We start from the raw sequence: 22547 nt of genomic DNA, 5'->3' as shown, positions 1-22547 counted from the left end.
TGCATATATAAGGCAAATCAAAGAAGGTTGCACAGTGACTGTTCCTGAACGCCTGCAGTGACAGCATGAAGGGCAATGGTGTGAGATTAGAGAACAGAGGAGAGGCTGAGGGAGCTGGGATTGTTTAGCCTGGAGAAGAGGAGACTCAGGGGTGACCTTATTGCTGTCTACAACTACCTGAGGGGTGGTTGTGGCCAGGAGGAGGTTGCTCTCTTCTCTCAGATGGCCAGCGCCAGAACAAGAGGACACAGCCTCAGGCTGCGCCAGGGGAGATTTAGGCTGGAGGTGAGGAGAAAGTTCTTCACTGAGAGAGTCATTGGACACTGGAATGGGCTGCCCAGGGAGGTGGTGGAGTCGCCATCCCTGGGGCTGTTCAAGGCAGGATTGAACGTGGCACTTGGTGCCATGGTCTAGCCTTGAGCTCTGTGGTAAAGGGTTGGACTTGATGATCTGTGAGGTCTCTTCCAACCCTGATGAAACTGTGATACTGTGAAATTTAGATTGGGTGTTAGGAACAAGTTCTGTATCATGGTGGTGCTGGAACAGTGGCGTAGGTTGCCCAAGTTGTTAGTCGAGGCCCCATCCCTGGAGACATTCAAGGTGAAGCTTGCCAAAGCTCTGAGCAAGGTGATCTGGTGGAGGATGTTCCTGCTGAGTGCAGGAGGCTTGGACTAGATGACCTTTGGAGGCTTCTTCCAACCCAAACCATTTTATGATTCTGTGATTCTATACCCTTTTCAGGACTGTTTTCAGGACATTTCCTTTATGACTGTCTCACTTTTCTAGCTTGTATTACTCAAACTCTGTCTCCTTCCAGAAGACTGATTTTCTTTGCCAGGTATCTTGGTGGCCATTTTCAGCACTTTGTCCTATTGCAATTACTTTCTTTGGCATAACAGATAAAACAAACACCTATTATGCCAGATTACGTGTCAACCAATCTTTATTTGCTTGTGTGACTGTATCTACATTGTTGCTTTCCAATTTATCTTGGCTGGAGAGAGAATTACAGTTGATGGTTAATATATGTTATAAGACAGATTGAAAATAATTATTAGTGGGTGATCTACATCAAATGAATATCTGATGGTATCCATTTTCAAATTAATTGAATTTTTAGTGTACAACTGTCACGAGTGGGGTTTCTCAGTGCCTACACCGATTTGGCGGAGGGGAGAAATTAATTAATGTGAGAGGATATTTATAAAAATAAGTATTTATTAACTTCTAATATTTCAAGTCTCGCCACCCCCAACCACTGAACTTTAGTATTGCAGGGGTCTTTATATGATTATGAAGACATTCTAGGATCTATATCTACAGAAACTTATTCATAACTATTAAACATTCAAACTATTAACAGAGAGAGAGAGTTTCCCCGTGGCTCAGTGCCGCCTGAGGACTTATACTGTTTGCCCAGCAAAGCTGAGCTGAAAGCTGCTCTCTGCTTTATGGCAGAGGTAATAGAAATTACAGAGGCATCTACTCACAATTCATATCAATTATTGTCCTGGGTTTGGGCTGATCCCTTCCCCAGCAAGAAATTCACAACACAGACCCCCCTTTTTTGAAAGTCAGGGAAAGATGAAATTGTATTTTCTTACAGTATAACAATGTAAAGAGAAATAATAACTAGAGAAGGAAGGAAGGAAGGAAAAAAAAAATACAATAACCTTAAGGGTGATGGGGGAGGGGTCAGGCGTCGGCGAAGCAGCAGAAGCAGCAGTAGCCAAAACAGCAGCTGGGGGACAACAGGCGAAGCTGCAGCAGCAGAAGCCAGCGGGAGAAAGGGGCAGAACAAGCTGTGCTTCTAGACATAAAGTTCTTGATGCTCCAATGAAATTATATTAATTTATCTATTGTTGCCATTTATGTGGCCTATTCCTGGAATGTTCATCTCTGCCCTGTGTCTGAGCTAGAGGATCAGCTCAAACGGCCACAATTACTAATCACCCTCCGGGGCTGCATCAGCCTATTGCAAGTGTCCAGTTCTTCAGGATCTCTGCCTGTGGACTTCTAGGCTGGAATCCTCTGGTGTCAGGGGAAATGGAAGTCTCGGGCCTTACTGCTGCTGGATTCTGCTGGCTGCTGTCTCCAGGGATACGCAGGCAGGATCTCCAGGTGCAGTCTGAGCACGGGTCCAACGCTTGCTCCTCAGGCCGATCAAATACAGACAAGTGGGTCTGCTCCTGGCAACCTGCGGCAATATGCATGCCAGGCACTCATACACAGGCAGACATAAAGCTGCAAGGAATCAGGCAGGCAAGCAAGCATGTGGCAGAGCTTCAAGTAATGTGGGGAAGGCTGCACGTGAGCCTGTGCACCCCTATTTATCAACTGTGGGCCGAGAGTTAATGGCCTCCTTGGCCACTCGAATGACCCATCAGGTTGGCAGTCAGCCCAACCCTGCCACACTGGGTAAAGCCCACAGGCCTGGACTCCAGGTGTGGGAATCACATGGGCCCAGCACCAGGCAGGCCCGAGCTGGGCGTGGGGACTTACACAATCAGGTGTCCCTTTGTTCTGATTTACCCCTGGTGCAGGCAGAGACATGTCCAGGCAGAGCAGGCATAAATAAGCCTGCTTTCAGGCCCGCAGACCCTCCACGACAACAACTAATATAAATTTTAGTGGGAATTGCCAAAATAGTTGCAAAGTTGTAAAAAGCAGGAGGTAGGAGCTTAAACATTTTCGCATTAAATGGTCTGTTTCAAGTTCCTTTTCTTCTCACTTAACCCAGCTACCATTTAGGATTTACTGAACTTTTAAAATGCTCTAGTTTCTAAAAAGTTATTGAAGTTTAAGAAATTATTCCAAAAGACCATTTCCAGACAGTCTTTTGATTGGTTTTATTAACACCTTTTTTGAATATTATTACTTTTTCTATAGAGAGAAGTCCTCATTAAAGATCAAGCATATCTCTATACCTAGTTTAATTTGGGTGTCACTATGATATCTTTTGAAATGCTAACAAACAAACAAAAATCAACAAGAAACAGACCAAAAAAAACCCAACCCACCTTCCCCCACAAAAAAAACACTCCCAAAAAAACAAGCTTAGAGGAAAAACAGAGTTAATCTGTGTTAGTCATCATTAGTTTTTAAAGCGGTGTTTTGTTGATATTTAATCTGTGATATTTCCATAAAAATACAACACCTTCATTTTGAAATAGTAATTAATCTGTTGGGTTTCTTCAAAGAAGAAATCATTTCCAACTAGAAGGTTTACTTTGAAATCACCTGTGGAAACAAAGAAGAAATGGCAAAAAAAAAAAAAAATCAGGTGCAGCTGTAACTATATTAGTAAATTCATTCAGTTTTTCATTGTACTTAGGTTCTTGCACTGTGCATAGCTCTACAAAATCTGACAGTTCTCTGGAACCACTCTGATCAGTGGAATCTTTCAGATATTTCTAATTCTAACCATCTTCTGAGAAAAAGAATGCTGTGTGCCTGATTACAGCGGGTGTTACTCTGCTCTAGAACGCATGTTGTCGTGCTTTGATATTGGAGGAAACAAGGCAGAAAACAGCATTCATTCCTGGCTTGTAACATCCACAAATAGTGTGATGGCAATAGGTTGTAGTGCATAATATGGATGTCTTTTATGTTTTGAAGAGCTAAATAACTTACTCAGAAATTGTCACACAGTATCATCAGGGTTGGAAGAGACCTCACAGATCATCAAGTCCAACCCTTTACCATAGAGCTCAAGGCTAGACCATGGCACCAAGTTATCACAGTATCACAGTATCATCAGGGTTGGAAGAGACCTCACAGATCATCAAGTCCAACCCTTTACCACAGAGCTCAAGGCTAGACCATGGCACCAAGTGCCACATCCAACCTTGCCTTGAACAGCTCCAGGGACGGCGACTCCACCACCTCCCCGGGCAGCCCATTCCGGTGTCCAATGACTCTCTCAGTGAAGAACTTTCTCCTCACCTCCAGCCTAAATCTCCCCTGGCACAGCCTGAGGCTGTGTCCTCTCGTTCTGGTGCTGGCCCCCTGAGAGAAGAGAGCAACCTCCTCCTGGCCACAACCACCCCTCAGGTAGTTGTAGACAGCAATAAGGTTATGAGTGTATATTGAAAAGTCTATGACTCTGCATCGTATTAACTCTTTTTAGCTGATATATAATAGAAGCTTAAGTCCATCTTCTCTTCTTGACATTTTTATTCTCATCTACTTCTGCGTGTTTCTTCTTTTAATGAGCTTTTACTGTTCTCCTCTAGCTATCAGCATGTGGCAGCTAAGCCAGTCAGCAGATAGGGTGTTGCATTGCCAATTAATTTACTTGATTTGACATAGGCACAACACTACTCTAGGATCCAGTGACTTCAGAGAATTATTGGTAGAATAATGGGGAGTGGAGAGGTTGTTCGTTTAAAGAAACAAGTACATGACATTTAATCATGTATGCTTTTAATTAAGAGTGTGAAATTTCTACTTTGCATAGTTTGTTTCAGCAATCATAGATTTTGAGATTAGGTCATTATTGTCCCATATGGTAAAAACTGTATTTTAATGCTTTTTATGCACCTCTAAATGTGTATTACCAAAATAGTTCTGATTATCCAGTAACTGGTCCAGATACAAATTCAAGAGAGATGTTGAGGTGCTGGAATGTGTCCTGAGAAGGGCAACAAAGCTGGTGAAGGGCCTGGAACACAAACCCTATGAGGAGAGGCCAAGGGAGCTGGCGTTGTTTAGCCTGGAGAAAAGGAGGCTCAGGGGTGACCTCATTTCTGTCTGCAACTACCTGAAGGGACATTGTAGCCAGGTGGGGGTTGGCCTCTTCTCCCAGGCAATCAGCAACAGAACAAGGGGACACAGTCTCCAGTTGTGCCGGGGTAGGTATAGGCTGGATGGTAAGAGGAAGTTCTTGCCAGAGAGAGTGATTGGCATTGGAATGGGCTGCCCAGGGAGGTGGTGGAGTCACCATCCCTGGAGGTGTTCAAGCAAAGCCTGGATGAGGCACTTGGTGCCATGGTCTAGTTGATTGGATAGGTCTGGGTGCTAGGTTGGACTGGATGATCTTGGAGGTCTCTTCCAACCTGGTTGATTCTATGATTCTACTGTCAAAACGAGATTTTGTAACTGAGTTATATATACAAGATCCAGCAGAGCATCAAAGTAATGACCTATCTAGCTGGAAAAGATGGAAAAAATGTGGCAGTTATTGTATGTTAAATTTTAAGACATCTTTTTTTTTCCTCCTGTGCTTTGAATGAGAAGGAGGCATTTCATTTGCATTCATAAATACTTGTTTTGATATAAATGAACAGAATCTATTCAGTTTGTAATATTTTTTTCCCATTTGTAATCCTTTACCTTTCAAATTATGTAGTCAAATAATGTATAAATAGCAGAGTTTCAAATCACCTGGTGGATGTTTGCAACTAGTGTAGTACATTTGATTGATAAAAATCTAATAAACTTGATTAACACCCTAGACCATGCATACAAACTGTATTTAAGTCATGTAATTTGTAGAAACACACCAAAGTCTCATGATGTGCTCAGGTTTATTTGCTTAACCTCTATAGAGAGGTTGGGTAAAACACTCCCCAGTTTCCCTAGCTCTCAGAATTTCCTAGTGCTGTCTTGTAACTGGTTTCTAATCAGCTGTGAAATTAGGGGAGTTTTGTATAACTGTTTTGTGTTGGACACTTTCCTGCAGTTTTCTGCGTGAAGCCTAAGTATCTAAATTCAGCTTTCTAATTCCACTCCGAGGACCAGTTACCTTGGAGACAGTGTTCAGTTTGGAGTCACTATAATCCTTCTATTTCCCTGGCCTCTTGCTTGTGCTGAACTTTGTGTGAAAGAGGTAGATGGCTTGAAATATTCATGTGAATCTGAGGGATTGAAGTTCAAGTTACTAACAGAACAGTTCTTTGAAATACTGTATTTGAGAATTATGGAGAAAAAAATGTATGTGTGTGCCTGTATACACACATCTATATAAGCCATTGCAAATAACCAACTACATTTGCTTTATAATCAAAAAGACTCTTCTATTCCAATGTAAAATGAAATGGGAGTACAACTTTCCAATGGCAGTACAATTTTCCAATGGCAGTGATTTAATGTAAGATGGAAGGAATGTAGACTTAAAAGAGTCTAGTTTATACCCTCAGCAGAGTACCTGTAATATCTGACTAGCATGGCTACAGATGGAAGCCTCTGTGTCTGCACACATACAGATGAAAAGCACGCACTTGAAAATGTATTGTTCCTCTGTGTGTGCTTTTGAATAGTGTAATATTTGATTGCAAATGTATATTTCATTCATAACAATAATCTTGTTATCTTTAAAGAAATCAATGAGTCAACTTCGTTAAAGAGGATATGGAAGTGTAATACATTCCACATGGAGAAAGAAGATTAATGAGCTGCTGAGAAGCTCCCTTCTGTTCTCCCCTGCGTATGTGTAGCTGCCACATCAGGGAGCAGTAGCTCACATATTTTCAGATATAGTAAATAGCTCTCAGGCTTTTCAAATAAAGTTGTACTCTGTGTTGTGTGCTGGCCAGGGCCTTTACATTGAATAAATCACCCAAAGTGTGTTGCAGCTCTTCTAAAGAGAGCATAGTAGTGCTCTCTATTTTTTATTGATTGCATTTGCAGAGGGAAATTGAAGCTGTTCTTTGTCAAGGCCCCTAAACCTTGTGTCATAAGGAATTAGGGGAAAAGAAGGAAAAGATGGATGGAGTTCAGTGGAATTAGCCAGGAAATACATGTTTCCTATTGTGTGATGGGTTTTTTTTTTCCATCTTACCTATATCAAGAGAAAGGTAGGAGCTGAAGCACTCTGAAGTAGCAGTCTTCAAAGATTTCTTTGCAGCAGAATTGGAAATAAATTTATTGGAGTTGTCACCAACTAGATTTTTCTCCAGTTATCAGTCAGAAGCTCTTTTCTGTACAGAATTTAACTCAAAGGCGAGTCTTTCTAAGATGTACAGCATCTCAGCAGATGTTGCTGTAACATCTCATTTTTTTATTTCAATATAATGCAATTTTAATTAAAAATAATTAATTTCTCACTATATTTATGAAGTCAGTATAAATCCTTATTTGTCAAATTAGCTTGCTCAGACAGGTGGCATTGTCTCTACTACGAGCTAACAATGGCAAGACTGCATTGATTTTTGTGTGCAAATGGAAAATCATGATATTTCAGTATGAACCATTTGAAGAATAGTTTTATTGTTGCTTCTAAGCATTTTTTGCTTGCTTTTCTGTGGTTGGCACATTTCAAATCCATTGCTGTAAGCTTCAAAATGGGATCTACCTCTCCTATGAGGACAGATGGAAAGAGTTGGGGCTGTTCAGTCTGGAGAAGAGGACACTCTGAGGGCGATAGGTTGGACTGGATGATGTTGGAGGTCTCTTCCAACATGGTTGATTCTATGATTCTATGACCTTATTGTGGCCTTCAGTATCTGGGGGGGGGGGGGGGGCTACAAAAAGCTGGGGAGGGACTTTTTAGGCTATCAGGGAGTGACAGGACTGGGGGAAATGGAGCAAAGCTGGAGATGGGGAGATTCAGACTGGACATGAGGAGGAAGTTGTTCAGCATGAGAGTGGTGAGAGCCTGGAATGGGTTGCCCAGGGAGGCAGTCGAGGCCCCATCCCTGGAGGAGTATAAGGCCAGGCTGGATGAGGCTGTGGGCAGCCTGCTCTAGGGTAAGGTGTCCCTGCCCATGTCGGGGGGGTTGGAACTAGATGATCCTTGTGGTTCCTTCCAACCCTGACTGATTCTATGATCTAGAAACACACTTATTCGAAGTTGCCCATTACCTGAAATTCTGCATTGAACAAATAAAAAAGACAAAAGTAGGAGACTGACTTAGAGTTTGCCTTTTGAAGTCCAGGGTACATTCTTTAGCATAAGCAAAAGAGTAATATAAGCTATGGAAAAAATTACTTGGAGAAATAAATTATAAAGAAAAAAAATCCCATCACCTTTTCTTCTTCTTTATTAATTACTGGATTAATTCATACAAATGTGGATGCTTTCTATATCAAGTATACTTGCAGATAAGATGAAAAAGAAAAACCAAAAATCAACCAACCAAAACATCCTGAATGAAGGGATCAAGTCTGATTTACAAATAACAGATTGCTCCAGGAACAATTTTAATGACCATCCAATAAGCTCTTTACTCATCCGTCTCAACACATAAAAGCTGCATGTCTGCCAAGCACAAATTGTCGTTGTCACGGTGAGAAAGTGAATTAAGAGTAAGGTGATAGATGTGTAACCTCACATATGTGCTATTAAAGTTTATTTCAGGAATGAGACTTAGGCCCCTTAGCTATGAATTTCTAGAGTGCAGAAAGATATGTTTTTCAGCACCTCAGAAGAGATGTTACATGCTGTTAGCAGCCTTTTCTCAGATGTATTTTGTTTTGCTTCTGTTAGGATGTTCTGTTCTCATTGTTGGTCTTGAATTCCGTATAATTATTTTTGGTTTTAATTCTAGCTTCATGTGTAGGTTTCTTTGCTTTGTTTTGTTAGGTTTTTTTATTTTTTTTTCCTTTTTTTTTTCCCCCTTCCTGCAGGTTCTTGGAATTTTTAAGGTATTATATTTGTCTTTGGGAGAAAATTATAGAGGAGAAGGAGGAGGAAAGTTAAAGTGGGACACAAATAAGATCTCTTGACTTTAACTATAAAGCATTATTTCTCAATAAATATTACAAATAAGAGCACTATTTCTTGCTTTATAGCCTAATGCAGAAATTATAAGTTCCATTCAATATTTCAGTGCTCAATTAATTTACCATTTGTAGACGATCTCCTCAGTTTCTCTTTTCTTGGTATATGCATGTATGTTAGATATATTTTTTATATATGCACAGGTCTGTGTAAAAATATCAATTCATATATATGTGATATCAATTGATATATATATATATCAATTCATGTATATATATGATTCTGTGATATGGCTCATAGCAATGCATCTTAGAGTGATGTTACTCAGACACTTTTTACAACAGTGCTTGTAAACATATAGTCAGTGGTTTAATATATCTACATTATGATAGTTTATTCATTACTTAATTATTCATAGTTTACAGTCTGAGGGAAATACTCTCTTTAGAAATTTGTATCACATTTCATATGTGAAGAGGCTTTTTTTTTCATGAGGTGCATAGTCAGCAATTTAGAAAAGCATTTATAGAAATTATTAACAATAAAATATAATTTTCCTGATTAAATATTTTTTCTGACTAGGAGTATCAGTGCTCTGACCAGGATGGTAAAGGCACTGCCAGATTTGGAAACAGAGGCTGCAGCACTTTTAAGTCAGGTCACAAGGCCACAGTAATGCATTGGTTTATATTGTTTCACTTTATTGTCTCCGTTGTGCCTTAAATAAATGTCCCAAGCTCCAGTGGTCTTAATGCCATTAGGCACCATTGACATAGGCTTCCTCTGGCCAAGTACTTTCTACATCATGTGGAAATGGTAACAGGAGAAAAAAAATTACAGTGAGAAAAAATTCTTATCTAAGTAAATGACAGTTTCTAATGGTTTCATGCAGTAAGTGTGAAGCAAAGTAAAATTTAGAAAGCCTTTACATAATGCTTAATTACCCAGTAGATCCAACAGGGTCTAAACCAGACAATTAAACAATAACCATTCTAAAATGATAATATACTTTTCATGGTGCCTCAGGGAGTTACTACTTTTTCCCTGGATTAAAACATGTATATATATTTATAGTTATCTGCTTGCAAAGAGACAGGTATATAGTACAAGCTTCTTGTTTGCAGGGAATCTGAAGAGTTGGAAAAGTAATCTACTATTTTTGTGAGAGCAATATTATCTTAAAATTACCTTGAAAAGACAATGAGACAAACCTTTCTGCAAAACACATGGTTCTAGCAATTTTCTCCTTAACCTTTACAAACAAGACTATACAATTTAATGTTGTGGTTTCATTTCTCTACTACCTCTTAACAACTTCACTTTGGAAACGGGCTGTCAAATAGTAACTTTAAATCTATCCTTGTTTTTATTTTTTCCACAGTAGCAGAGGACTAGGACTTAGACCTACATACCAAATGTTGTGCTGTGATGTTACTCAGATGTCTTAAATGTGAACTGGTTTTATTTCAGCTTGACTTGCTCATTTGCAAAAGAAATTGAAGTTTCTTTCCCATGTGCAATACCATACTGTAGAATTACAGAATAGTTTGAGTTGGAAAGGACACCCAAGGGTCATCTAGTCGGACACCTCTGCAGTCAGCAGAGACATCCTCCACTAGATAAGGTTGCTCAGAGCCTTGTCAAGCCTCACCTTGCATATCTCCAGGGTTGGGCCCTCAACCACTTCACTAGACAACCTGTTCCAGATTTCCACCTTCGTGCTGAAGAACTTGTTCCTAACATCCAGTCTAAATCTCTTCTCTACTTTCAAACCATTGCTCCTCATCACTGCAGCAGAAACAAGTCCGTCTGCAACTCCTTATAGCCTTGCTCAGGTACTGGAAGGCTGCTATTAGGTCTGCCTGGAGCCTTCTCTTCTCCTGGATGAGCAAGCCTAGCTCCCTCAACCTGCCCTCATAGCAGAGGTGCTTCAACCCCCCCTGATCATTGTCATGGCTCTTCTCTGGACTTACTTCATCAGCTCCATGTCCTTCCTGTGTTGAGGGCTCCAGAGCTGGACACAATACTCCAGCTGAGGTCTTACCAAAGAAAGTAGCACAATTGGAAAGGGCTTTTTTTATTAACTTTGTAAAGGATATAGACCTACTTTCCTTGATGTCATTCTAGTTGCATATTGCAATTAGTACACATCAACTTTACAAGCTTGCATTTATTTCTTTTTTCAGTAACTGGAAATTTCAACTAGAGTGACATTGCAGGAAAAAAAAGTATTTGTAGGAAATTTTGGCTATGCAAGTAAGCAGACAGTCATTGCACAGACATAATGCAATACGAAGAACAGAGTATGGAGAATAAAGAAGGAATGGAGTGTGTTTCTTTAAGTCCACTTTGTGGATTAGTTACATGAGATGTTATTACTTTCTGTAGTAGTTCAGTTTCCTTTTTTAAGTCATTACTGCTTATGTTGTTATGTAAAGTTTTAATATCAAACATTTTATGTCTTTTATAGCAACAATTGTGTTAAATGAACTCAACTGGACTGCAGCCTTGGATGATGTGTTCAAGCGGAACAGAGAAGAAGACCCCACTTTGTTATGGCAGGTTTTTGGGAGTGCAACTGGCCTCGCTAGGTATTACCCAGGTAAGTAAAGTCTCCTAAAGAACTGTCTTGTGCCACATATTGCCTTAAAAACATCCTGAATTATTTACAAGCAATCATCATAAAAATTGCTTTCTGACAGATGCATTTTCAGAAGTAACCCAAGAATTGTGAAAGTACTGGCAGAAAGCTAGTATGAGAGGGAAGAAAACATGGGTGAAATACAGAGTTAGTACTTTTACAGTAAGAGGAACAAAAGATGATGTCCTTTGAAAAGATGAAGAGTTAAATTTTGAGTTTGCAGGGTTTTTTGTATGGTCTGTATGTTGTGTAAATAATCACTTGAATATTTGACAGTGAGGTGCATTTACCTGTCTAGTTTTTAAAATAGTGACTCAATGACTAGACAAGTAACATACAGTGAAAGTAAGTCAAAATATGATTGCACTATGCTGTGTTTATGTCCTGTAGAATCCACAGTCTCTAGCAATTTGTCTTTGCTCTTAGAACTGTGGTCAATGAATATGACTTGATTATCTCAACTAGCATCTGTTCCAGCTGTTGAAGAGTCCCATTACTGGATCACACTAATTAATTTAAATGCATGTATATTTTACTGAATTTAACCTTTCAATAGTTTTAATTTGATTGTTTATGTACACGAGGCTAAGGGAGCTGGAGTTGTTTAGCCTGGAGAAGAGGAGGCTCAGGGGTGAACTCATTGCTGTCTACAACTACCTGAAGGGACATTGTAGCCAGGTGGGGGGTGGCCTCTTCTCCCAGGCAACCAGCAATAGAACAAGGGGACACAGTCTCAAGTTGTGCCAGGGGAAGTCTAGGCTGGATGATAGGAGGAAGTTCTTCACAGAGGGAGTGATTTGCCATTGGAATGGGCTGCCCAGGGAGGTGGTGGAGTCACTGTCCCTGGAGGTGTTCAAGAAAAGACTGGCTGAGGCACTTAGTGCCATGGTCTAGTTGATTGGATAGGGCTGGGGGACAGGTTGGACTGGATGATCTTGGAGGTCTCTTCCAACCTGGTTGATTCTATTCTATTCTATTCTATTCTATTCTATTCTATTCTATTCTATTCTATTCTATTCTATTCTATTCTATTCTATTCTATTCTCTTCTATTGGAAAGACCTGTTTTATGGCAAGGTTGACTGAGCTGCTGCTGTTCTCATTATCAGTGCCACAATAATGCGTCCACTACACACAAGACAGTTGTGTGCAGTGTCTTGTCTCATAACTACAGCTTTGAAATTCTGAGTTTTTATATATATATATATATGTATATGTATATGAGATTGATTGTGTTTCTGAAGGTGAAGGGGATTATTCTAAAGCTGTTACTCTGTCATTAGTACAATTGCTAGCACAGGCAGAGAAACTGCCTTAGGCTACTTTTACAGGAAGAATATTTCGTAACAGTTGAATCCTGTTTATTTTGTCAAGCTGGAAGCTCATGAATAAATACAGTTAGCTGTTGCAGTAAAAACAATATTGAAAATGCTAATTTCCTATTTGTTTTATTTCCAAGTCTTCTGTTTCAATACTTTTGGGATATATTAATGCTGTGTTTTGAGTCACTATTTGTCACCACATGCTATATAGGGATATTTTCCAAGTGCTGACAAAAAAAATGTGTCTAAAGTGTATTTCTGTGCCAAACTCTAGGTAATTCATTTCAAATGTAGGATTATCTCATATTGAAATATATATTCTTCTATCTTGCTCACCTGTCTAGTCCAGTTTTTACCAACACAACACAAGGACTTCAGAATATTTTTTTCCTTTTTCCCCTTAGAGCACCTCTGTAAAATAGGAGCTGTTTGTTTTCTCTATTTTGCAGGTAGTTATGTTGCTTTTCTGTATTCCATGTAAACATAAATTACAATTTAGCATAACATTCAGATTCTCACACCTGCTTAATCCTTAGCTAAGTGCCTAAGTCCTTACTAGTTGTCTAGCTCTGTCAGAACTTAACTTCATAAATTCCTGGGTAATTCTCCAAATCTTAAATTCTGTACACATACACAGTGACCTGAAGCAGGATGTTAGGGTGGGAAGAGACCCAAAGAGATCATGGAGTTCAACCCTCATGCCAGAGCAGGACCATACAGTCTAGCTCGGGTCACAATGGAACACATACAGACAGGCCTTGAAAGTCTCCAAAGGAGATTCCACATCTCTGGGGAGCCTGTTCCAGTGCTCTGTGACCCTTATGGTAAATAAGTTCCCCCTTGTGTTGAGGTGGAACCTCCTGTGCTGCAGTTGATATCTATTGCTGCTTGTCCTATCTCAGAGAACAAGTGAGAAAAGCCTGTTCCCCCCACTCCTGGCACCCAGTCCTCAGATATTTATAAACATTTATTAGATCCTCTCTCAGTCTTCTCTTCTCCAGACTAAAAAGCCCCAGATCCCTTAGCCTCTCCTCATAAGGCAGTGCTCCAGTCCCTTAATCATCTTCATAGCCCTCCGTTGGACTCTCTCGAACAGATCCCTGTCCCTCTTAAACTGGGGAGCCTAAAACTGTATGCAGTACTCAAGATGAGGTCTCACCAGGGCAGAATAGAGGCGGAAGAGAACCTCCCTCCATCTGTTGGACACACTCGTCTTAATGCACCCCAGGATCCCACTGAACCTCTTGTCCACAAGGGCACATTGCTGTCCCATGGACAACTTGTTATCCATCAGGACATGGTTGTATCTGTATCGTTCTGTGTGTCTTCTTCCCACTTCTTTCCACTTATGGCTTAAATTTGGTTTAGATTTGCATTTTTTAGATTTTTGGAATAGGTCATGTGCAAGATTATCCACCTTTCTCTTTTTGTAAGCTCTCTGTCTTAGTTTGCTGACACACAAATTTTCAGAAAATGATACCAAATTTCATCTACTAGAATAGATGCTTTTCACATGCAAAATTTTGCTTCACTGTATTTCCCTTAGCCTGCTTCAAAATAGACCTAGGTTTTGTGGAAGACTTTAGAAGTATCAAACCCCAAAATTAAAATGCATAGATAAGTGTGGTCATTGTTATGTGAAACTTACCCATTCAGTCTTTCCTCCCTTAAAAAATTCCATCTTAAACTCATAGAATCAGAGCTGGAAAGGACCACAAGGATCAGCCAGTTCCAACCCCCTTGCCATGGGCAGGGACACCCTACCCTAGATCAGACTGGCCACAGCCTCATCCAGCCTGGCCTTAAACACCTCCAGGCATGGAGCCTCAACCACCTGCCTGAGCAACCCATTCCAGGCTCTCACCACTCTCATGCTGAACAACTTCCTCCTCACATCCAGTCTGAATCTCCCCACCTCCAGCTTTGCTCCATTCCCCCAGTCCTGTCACTCCCTGATAGCCTAAAAAGTCCCTCCCCAGCTTTTTTGTAGGCCCCCTTCAGGTAGTGGAAGGCCACAATAAGGTCACTTTGGAGCCTTCTCTTCTCCAGACTGAACAGTCCCAACTCTTTCAGTCTGTCCTCATAGGAGAGGTGCTCCAGCCCTCTGATCATCCTTGTGGCACTTCTATGGACACGTTCCAGCATGTCCACATCCCTCTTGTAATGGGGGCTCCAGAACTCCAGGTGGGGTCTCACCAGAGCAGAGTAGAAGAGGAGAATCACCTCCCTTGACCTGCTGGCCACAATTCTCTTGATGCAGCCCAGGATCTGGTTGGCCCTCTGGGCTGCAAGTGCACACTGCTGGCTTTGGTATCTCTAAGCTATAGAGGTTGTCTTCAGTCACAGGTGTTTTGAACAAATGTTTTTATCAGATAGTATCCCAGTGTCTTGAGTGATGGGCTAGTTGGCATATCACTCCTAAGTTCTAAGTACGTCCTTAAGCTGTCCTTAGCTCCATAGTAACCAGCAGCAACCCCATGAGTGGAAAGCATGTGTGAAATAGAAGGTGATTTTGCTAATGCACGCATCCCACTGTTTCCTGTATTATGTTAAATATGTTCAGGGTTTATGTGCTGTTGTACACTTCTTTGTCTCCAGATACATAATTTAATTTAATTTTCAGCTGTGCTTTGTTCACCTCTTTGGTACATTTGTGTTCCCTTGTCTCTACTGAAAGGACAGGACAGCTTCCTTCTGACTATAAGCTAGGTTGAGACACATGACTATTCATGGAATGCATGAAATTTGTACTCTGACAGGATGTATCTCATTTTGCTAGATATGGATTATATAATGCAGAAGAGCTGATGCCTTTTTAAAAAAAATAAGGCAATAATCACAGAAACACAAAATGATTCTGGTTGGAAGGGACCTCTGGAAGTCACCCAGATCAACCTTCTGCTCAAGCAGGGCCACCTAGAATCTATGATGTACATCTGCTTTTGGGTCATTTTTGTAATACTGTTTTCTAAGAGATTTTTGCATAGTGGCAGGAGTTTGAAAAATTAAACTGTTTTGGTTTTATAGTTTTCAATTTTGAATCCATTCCCTGTGGACATGTTTTGTTGACTTCACATAGACAGAAAGATGCTTTAATGTATATCAGACTGCAGATTTAATTTGCAATCAACCAGAGAAGAGTGGACAAACCTGTTACACAAAAAATAATTCAGTGAAAGTACTTTAATATGGTTTGACAGGTATCAAGTTACTTATATTTTGTGAGGCATCTACCCAGCTAATTTTACTCCTAGGTTTCAGAAAGCAGCTGCCTGAAACAACAGTTTAATATCAAATTTTTGGCAGGCTACTTGGAAGTATAGGTACAAGCCAACTAGTTTCTCTTTTAATCTTTAATCCTTCTTAATTATAGAGGTAATGAGGATTAGACTTGTTAATCAATGTTTCATTAAAATACTGCAATGGGAAGCATATTATTTTCACTGGAGCAATTAAACAAATTTTAAAACCCCTTTAGTTTTTTTTATGCCTTTTGCCAGATACCACCTTTCTCCTTGTTTACCTTTTTCTTTTTTTTTTGGTAAGTCTAAGGTCCTTAGCAGAGGATGCATTTTTGTTTTGACTGCAGACAGTAGACAATCTGTAGTTAATTATGATATAGGAGGCTTTCTAGTTAAAGCCATAAATATACTTAAGAAAGTTTAACTGCAAAGGATTACTCAGGTGAAAGCACACTCTTGATTTAGATGACTCTTTAGTAAAAAAATAACTGTTTTATCAGGAACAGCAACTCACCTGTCTCAAGGAGCTGCACTAAATATTCTTTGCCAAAGGTAAGACTGGAAAGGATAATATGAATGTTTTCAGATTCAAGTTATAGGGTTTTTCATAGCAGCAACTGTAACACGATGACGTGAGAATAGATTCCACATCTTATGTGTTGAGATGTTAAACCTAGACTTAGTGTGACAGCATTTAATTTGCAGTATGCTGAAGGTGGGAATGTGCCACACTTGGTCCAAGAAGTTGTGGTAATTCATAATAAAAATAAAACTGAAAAATAAATGCTATCCTATTCCCAGGTGCTCCAGATCCTCCCTTTTCATTTGGAGGTATAACGAGGGCCTGTGGGACATTAAATGTAAAACTAACTTTCTCAACACTATATGCCTGACAACTTTAACTCTCCTAAGTGCTGCAGAGCTCTGTAACTTCTCTCTGTTGGTGTTTTGGTGGTGAGGGTTTTTTTGTATTGTTTTTGTCTTGGTTTGGGTTTTTGTTTTGTGTTGATTTTTTTTTTTTTGCATAGAGACTAAAGCAGCTTCTAGCCTGCAGCATTGTGCCTTTTATCACATATCTCAGACACACGTATTTGTCATCTTTGCTTGACTTTACCAATGTTACAGTAGAAGGGTAGGAGGAGAAAGGAAAGGAAGACTTTGTTTTGCTATGCTCAGATTCACATAACTATGAGGAAACCTGCAAAAAGTGCTGCAATGTCAGCTTCATACTCATAAAGAGAAATAGTGTTTCCTAAGGAGACAAAGTCTTCGTCAGACTTCCATGTGAACTAAATAGGAATTAGCATTTTGGGACTTTGACAGGCCAGTTATTTATGTAGATATATCTCAATAATGCTTACAGATGTTTCTTAAGATCTTCTGCTCCCTCAGCTTTAAAGATGTATCTGTACTAATAAACAAAACAAATCAGAGTTTTATTAGAATCTCTACTGTAGATGAAGGGTCAGCACATAGAATCATAGAATTATTCAGGTTGGAAAAGACTCTAGGGATCATTAGGTCCAACCATTAACACGCTGACCGCTTTACTATGTAGCTAAGTACCACATCTAAATTACCTTTAAACACATCCAGGGAATGGTACTCAGCCACCTCCCTGGGCAGCCTGCTCCAATGCTTGACCATTATTTCAGTGAAAAAATGTTTCCTAATGTCTAGACTAAACATCCTCTTGCAGCTTGAGGCCAATCTATCTTATTCTATCACTCATTACCTGTGAGAAGAGACCATTACCTACCTCTCTTATTGTCCTTTAAGGTACTTGTAGAAGTTGACAAGGTCTCCTTCCCTCAGCCTTCTTTTCCTTACATTAAAGAATCCAAATTTCCTCAGCCACTCTTTCTTATTCTGTCAGACTCGTTCTCTTAGGTCCTTCACTGTCTTAGTTGTTCTTTGCACTTGCTCCAGCCCTTCAATCTCCCCATTGTATTGAGGTGCCCAAAACTGAACACAGTCCTGAGCGCCTGCCAATGCATTGCAGTGGACACTGCTTTGTTTCTTCCATGCTACAGGATTGTTCAACCCTGTTGAACCCTGTTGTTTGAGAACCCTTCAAGTTCTCAAACACTCCTCCTAATATTATTTTATGCTATACTGCAAGGCATATATGTACCACACAGCATATAACACAGCTTCATTTGAAACCGGAGAACACCTTCTGGTCTAATAAAAAAGTTGCTGTCTTCATTTTGCAGATAAAAGAAACATATATAGTGAGATGACTTCTTCAGTGATCCTCTGAAGGTTAGGGATTCAAGCCAGGAATACATGTAACACCACTTTTTTTTTTTTTTAAGATTTAGTATGTTATTATATTCATTAACTCATAGTGAAATTCATAGCATTGTCTAAACATCAGGAGGTGTTGTAATCTTCTTAGGAACTTTGTAGTATTAATGCTGAAGAGTACAGACATGAGAAGTATTGAATTCTTTCCCTTTTTTACTATAGCTCTGCCTTGTGTTTAGCCTTACTTTATCTCTCTAATGAGTAAGCATTGTGTGACAGGAACTTTTAATTAATTGCAGAAAAATCTCTTTACACAGCTTATGCTAGTATTGTACTAGGATATTCCTGTGTAATTAGGGATTATGAAGTGTTCAGTGCAGAAATTCACACATAAAGAAAAGACAATTCTGCAGCCCTGATTATCCAGAAAAATATTTTTGTCCATAAAGTCTTAAAATTCTTGGATTAAAAACCTGGGTAGAGAAGATTTAGTATTATCTCTCCCCCTTCATCTTGAACCTATTTCCAGATGTCACTGAAGCAGGTCTCACTCAGCCACTGGAGTATTCCCTGCTTAGATATTTTAATAATGGAAGAGCTTTAAAAATCAATTTCTAATAAAATAAAATGGTATCCCTCCAAATGTAGGACTTGCTGTGCACAGCTGCTCTTGTGTTAACCATTAATGGCAAGCAATAGTGTTGCAGCCAAGATATTGAACTCTCCAAAGAAAGTCATTACCGAAGCAGATACTAAGACTAGAAAGCCTAAAAAAATCCATACAAAATGAATCAAAAGCCTTGAAAAAAACTGAGAACTTAACTTTTTCTTTTGCAAAAGGTCTTATATTTTATAGCTGCCAGTTCCTGTTAACAACTCAACTTTTAAAAGAGCATTTAAATTAAAAAAAGTAAAAAATCCAAACCCTGTAACACTTTCTCAGTAATGCAGCTTAGTCCAATTAGTGTGCAGGTTGGATAGTTCTGGTTTTTACATTGAAATAAGCCTCTTTTTTTTGTGTGTGAAATCTTGGGGAAGAGGACATGTGGTGCTATGATTTGGATCTAACGTACCCATGATATGGAAAATCGTACAGTGTGTTTCACTATGGCTTGCTTTTCTAAACCAATGTACTGTATGCTATAGTTACAGAAGCACATCCACCCAGTTATGATAATCACAGAGTCGCAGAATGATAGGAGTTGGAGGGGACCTTCAGATATCATGAAGTCCTATCTGCCTGCCAGAGCAGGTTCACCTAGGGCAGGCAGCAGAGGAACACATTCAGGCGGGTTTTGAAGGTTTCCAAAGAGGACTCCACAACCTCTCTGGGCATCATGTTCCAGTGTTCCAGCACCCTCACCATAAAGAATTGTCTCCTCATGTTGAGGCGGAACCTCCTGTGTTCCTTGTTCTGTCACTGGACACCACCAAAAAGAGACCATCCCCTCCATCCTTACACCTACCCTTCAGGTATTCATAGAGGTTGACAAGATCCCCTCTCAGCCTTTGCTTCTACAGACTAAACAACCTCAGGTCTCTCAGTCTTTCCCCATAGGAGAGATATTCAAGTCCCCAGTTATGCTTGTTGGACCCTCTCCAGTAAATAATATCCTGCAGCTGGAAGACCACCTTACCATCATGCTGAAGTACATACCATCATGCTGAAGTTCATACCATCTATTTGTTGAGGATGAAATTCAGTTTTAACATATGGAAGTAGAAATATTTTTCCTCAAACTGTGGTAGCACAGAGCCTTTGCAGCAGTCACTTGAAGCTGCAGACTGCAGTATGTGTTACATGTTCAAATCACTTTCATTTGTTTTGGCATGTTGGGACCCATAAAGCAATGAATTTGTCTGCATATGGACTGTTCCCATATAAAACTGATTGCTGAACTAATCTGAGATGAAAGTGAGATCAGTATTGCCCAGAACCACATAGGTAGTGCATTCTGAAAAGGCCCCTCTGTGAGATGATTATCCTCTCTTCTCTGGTGCTATCAAAGTTAGAGAGGGTATTGCACAGAGCTGTCTGTGTTGACTAGATTTTACCTGAAGATAATTTGAGTTCCTGGCAATTTTAAGTCATAGTCTGAGTAAAATAGTTAAGAAGTGGCTACATTAAATCTTGTCTGAACTTTTGTGACAGCACAGAGTTGGTGAGGCATAGTTTCTGTTTTGAAGGGACTAGTACTAACTGTTTTTTATCTAAGGCATCATTATAATATAAATATCCTGAATTTTAAATATAATGTTGCAAATGGTGATTAATGTTAGAGGTTATTAAAGGTACAGCTTTTTATTATTCTGAACTACCATGCCTCATCACTTTTTACCTTTATTGAAAAATAAATAAGTAATTCTGCAAAGGTACTGCTGCCACACCAAAATTCACCTGATTTCTTTCTGAGTAATGAGCTGAGGAATACCCCAAATGCAGGTTCTGTCCACAAAAGTTCACTAAAAGATGAGAAGGAATAAGAAATGAAACTGAAGGCAAAGTGTAAGCTATAGGCTGTGCCTTTGGTCTGAGGAAGACTTTGCTGAATCTTGGAATTGAATAGTCTGTTTATGGAGGTTTTGAATAAACATGAATGTTTATTTGAGAGACAGCAAGGTAAAATTGAGCTTTAACAAATACTTGTTTGCCTAACCCAGTAGACAGTACATCGAGTTTGCCTGCCTAGTAAAACTCTGGGATGAAAAGGTAATGAAGTGAGAATAAGAGGATAGAAGATGACATTTGTGTCTAACTATAAGCTTTTAGGCTCTTTTCCTAAATGTGTTACAGGGATGTAAAGCTGTTAATAAGTCATCTCTGTCTTGCACACTCATACCTGACCAGTGGAGTGGAGTAGATGTAAATGAGGTCTCATTTGGCAGAACTTTCAAAAAAGGCCTCCCCCTTGACACTTACCTATGCCTCTGGAATCATCTCATGAATTAAATATGAGTACATGTAGCCAAAGTCTCTTTCCTGAGGAATGCTTTCATTTAGGCTTTACTCTTTAACAGCCTCTCCTGCATGAATTGATTTTGCATGTAATCAACAACCCACTCTACATGTGCAGAAAGAACAGAAAAGCATGCCTTACTCTTGCTTGAAATACAGCCAGGCCTGTATCTCCATAAAGCAAACAACAGAAGTGGGAGGGTTATCAAATCCAATGAATAATTTATAAAATATCAAATCTCTCCATATGCCAGACAAGAAAATCATCAAAGAAGAACATTACTGAAACCTAATGTATGCGGCAGAGAACTGTGTAGCGCTAGCATGGTTCAACAACATTAGTATGCAACAATGAAACATAGTAAGGCAGACTTCTTCAAGATATTAGGTGAGCCAGGTTCCAAAGCATCTGAAAAAAAAAAAAAAATTGCACATTTTATACAACAGGTTGCATAAGTAAAACTTAAAATCCTTAATCTTTAGCTTTTATTTTTTTTTTAGAAAAATATGTAATCTTTGGTGTGTGTGTTTAACTTTTCATTTTAGACCATATATAATGGCCTTTGTCATTAAGATATAAGCCCATTTCCTGAAGTAACTTTATTATCATAGAATCATAGAATGGTTTGGGTTGGAAGGGACCTTCAAAGGTCATCTAGCCAAGCCCCCCTCTACAGTGAGCAGGGACATAGAATCATAGAATCAACCAGGTTGGAAGAGACCTCCAAGATCATCCAGTCCAACCTAGCACCCAGCCCTAACCAATCAACTAGACCATGGCACTAAGTGCCTCATCCAGGCTTTTCTTGAAGACCCCCAGGAACGGTGCCTCCTCCACTAGATCAGGTTGCTCAGGGCATTGTTAAGTTTCACAGTTATAGGACTCTCGCCTACCTCCCTGAGCAACCTGTTCCAGTGTTCCAGCACCCTCATGCTAAAGAACTTGTTCCTAACATCCAATCTGTCTCTTCTTCTCTATTTTCAAGCCATTGCCTCTTGTCCTACGACTACAGGCCTTTGAATACCAGTCTCAAAAGCTGTATCTTCTGAAAATTTCAAAGAGTGCTATCCCTTCAGATCTCAGAAGGCCTATCGGGTGGTCTAGTCTGAAACCGCAGAAAATACTGTCATAGATTTAGTGGTTCTTTTGGTGTGTGGCAACATGCAGTGTTTTCTGTGGCTGGTAAATTGTCCTATGGGTTATGCTTGGATTAAATGTTCCAGTAAGTGATGTGCTAACTCAGGTTATGTTCACTTAGGAAAGGGTTCATTTAGTAAAATCAAGAATGAACAGTTAATCAAAGCTAGTGACTTTTATATTCATGGGTAAAGATGAAATAGTTCTTCCCATTTGCCTTAGATTAATGTTTTTTCAGGAAGAATCCTGGAGCTGCCTATATCTTTCTTGATTTCTTAGGCAGAAAGATGAGTAACATCAAGAAATATTTCACCCAGTGCTGTTGGCAAACAGTGAG

At 39.7% G+C, this 22547-nt stretch overlaps 1 protein-coding gene across 6 annotated transcripts in view; it reads left to right on the top strand.

Moving 5' to 3' along the window:
* CACNA2D1 (calcium voltage-gated channel auxiliary subunit alpha2delta 1) overlaps window positions 1-22547 on the top strand; it is a 407133-nt gene that overhangs the window by 263515 nt on the left and 121071 nt on the right. For all 6 annotated transcript variants that reach the window (XM_064142568.1, XM_064142569.1, XM_064142567.1 and 3 more), the window contains one exon: window positions 11133-11264. In XM_064142568.1, the coding sequence (XP_063998638.1) occupies window positions 11133-11264 (132 nt within the window). The remainder of the gene's footprint in view (window positions 1-11132; window positions 11265-22547) is intronic.

The sequence above is a fragment of the Pogoniulus pusillus genome, chromosome 4 (assembly GCF_015220805.1).
Source record: "Pogoniulus pusillus isolate bPogPus1 chromosome 4, bPogPus1.pri, whole genome shotgun sequence".
Lineage (NCBI taxonomy): Eukaryota > Metazoa > Chordata > Aves > Piciformes > Lybiidae > Pogoniulus > Pogoniulus pusillus.
This window is presented reverse-complemented; position numbering and strand designations above follow the sequence as displayed.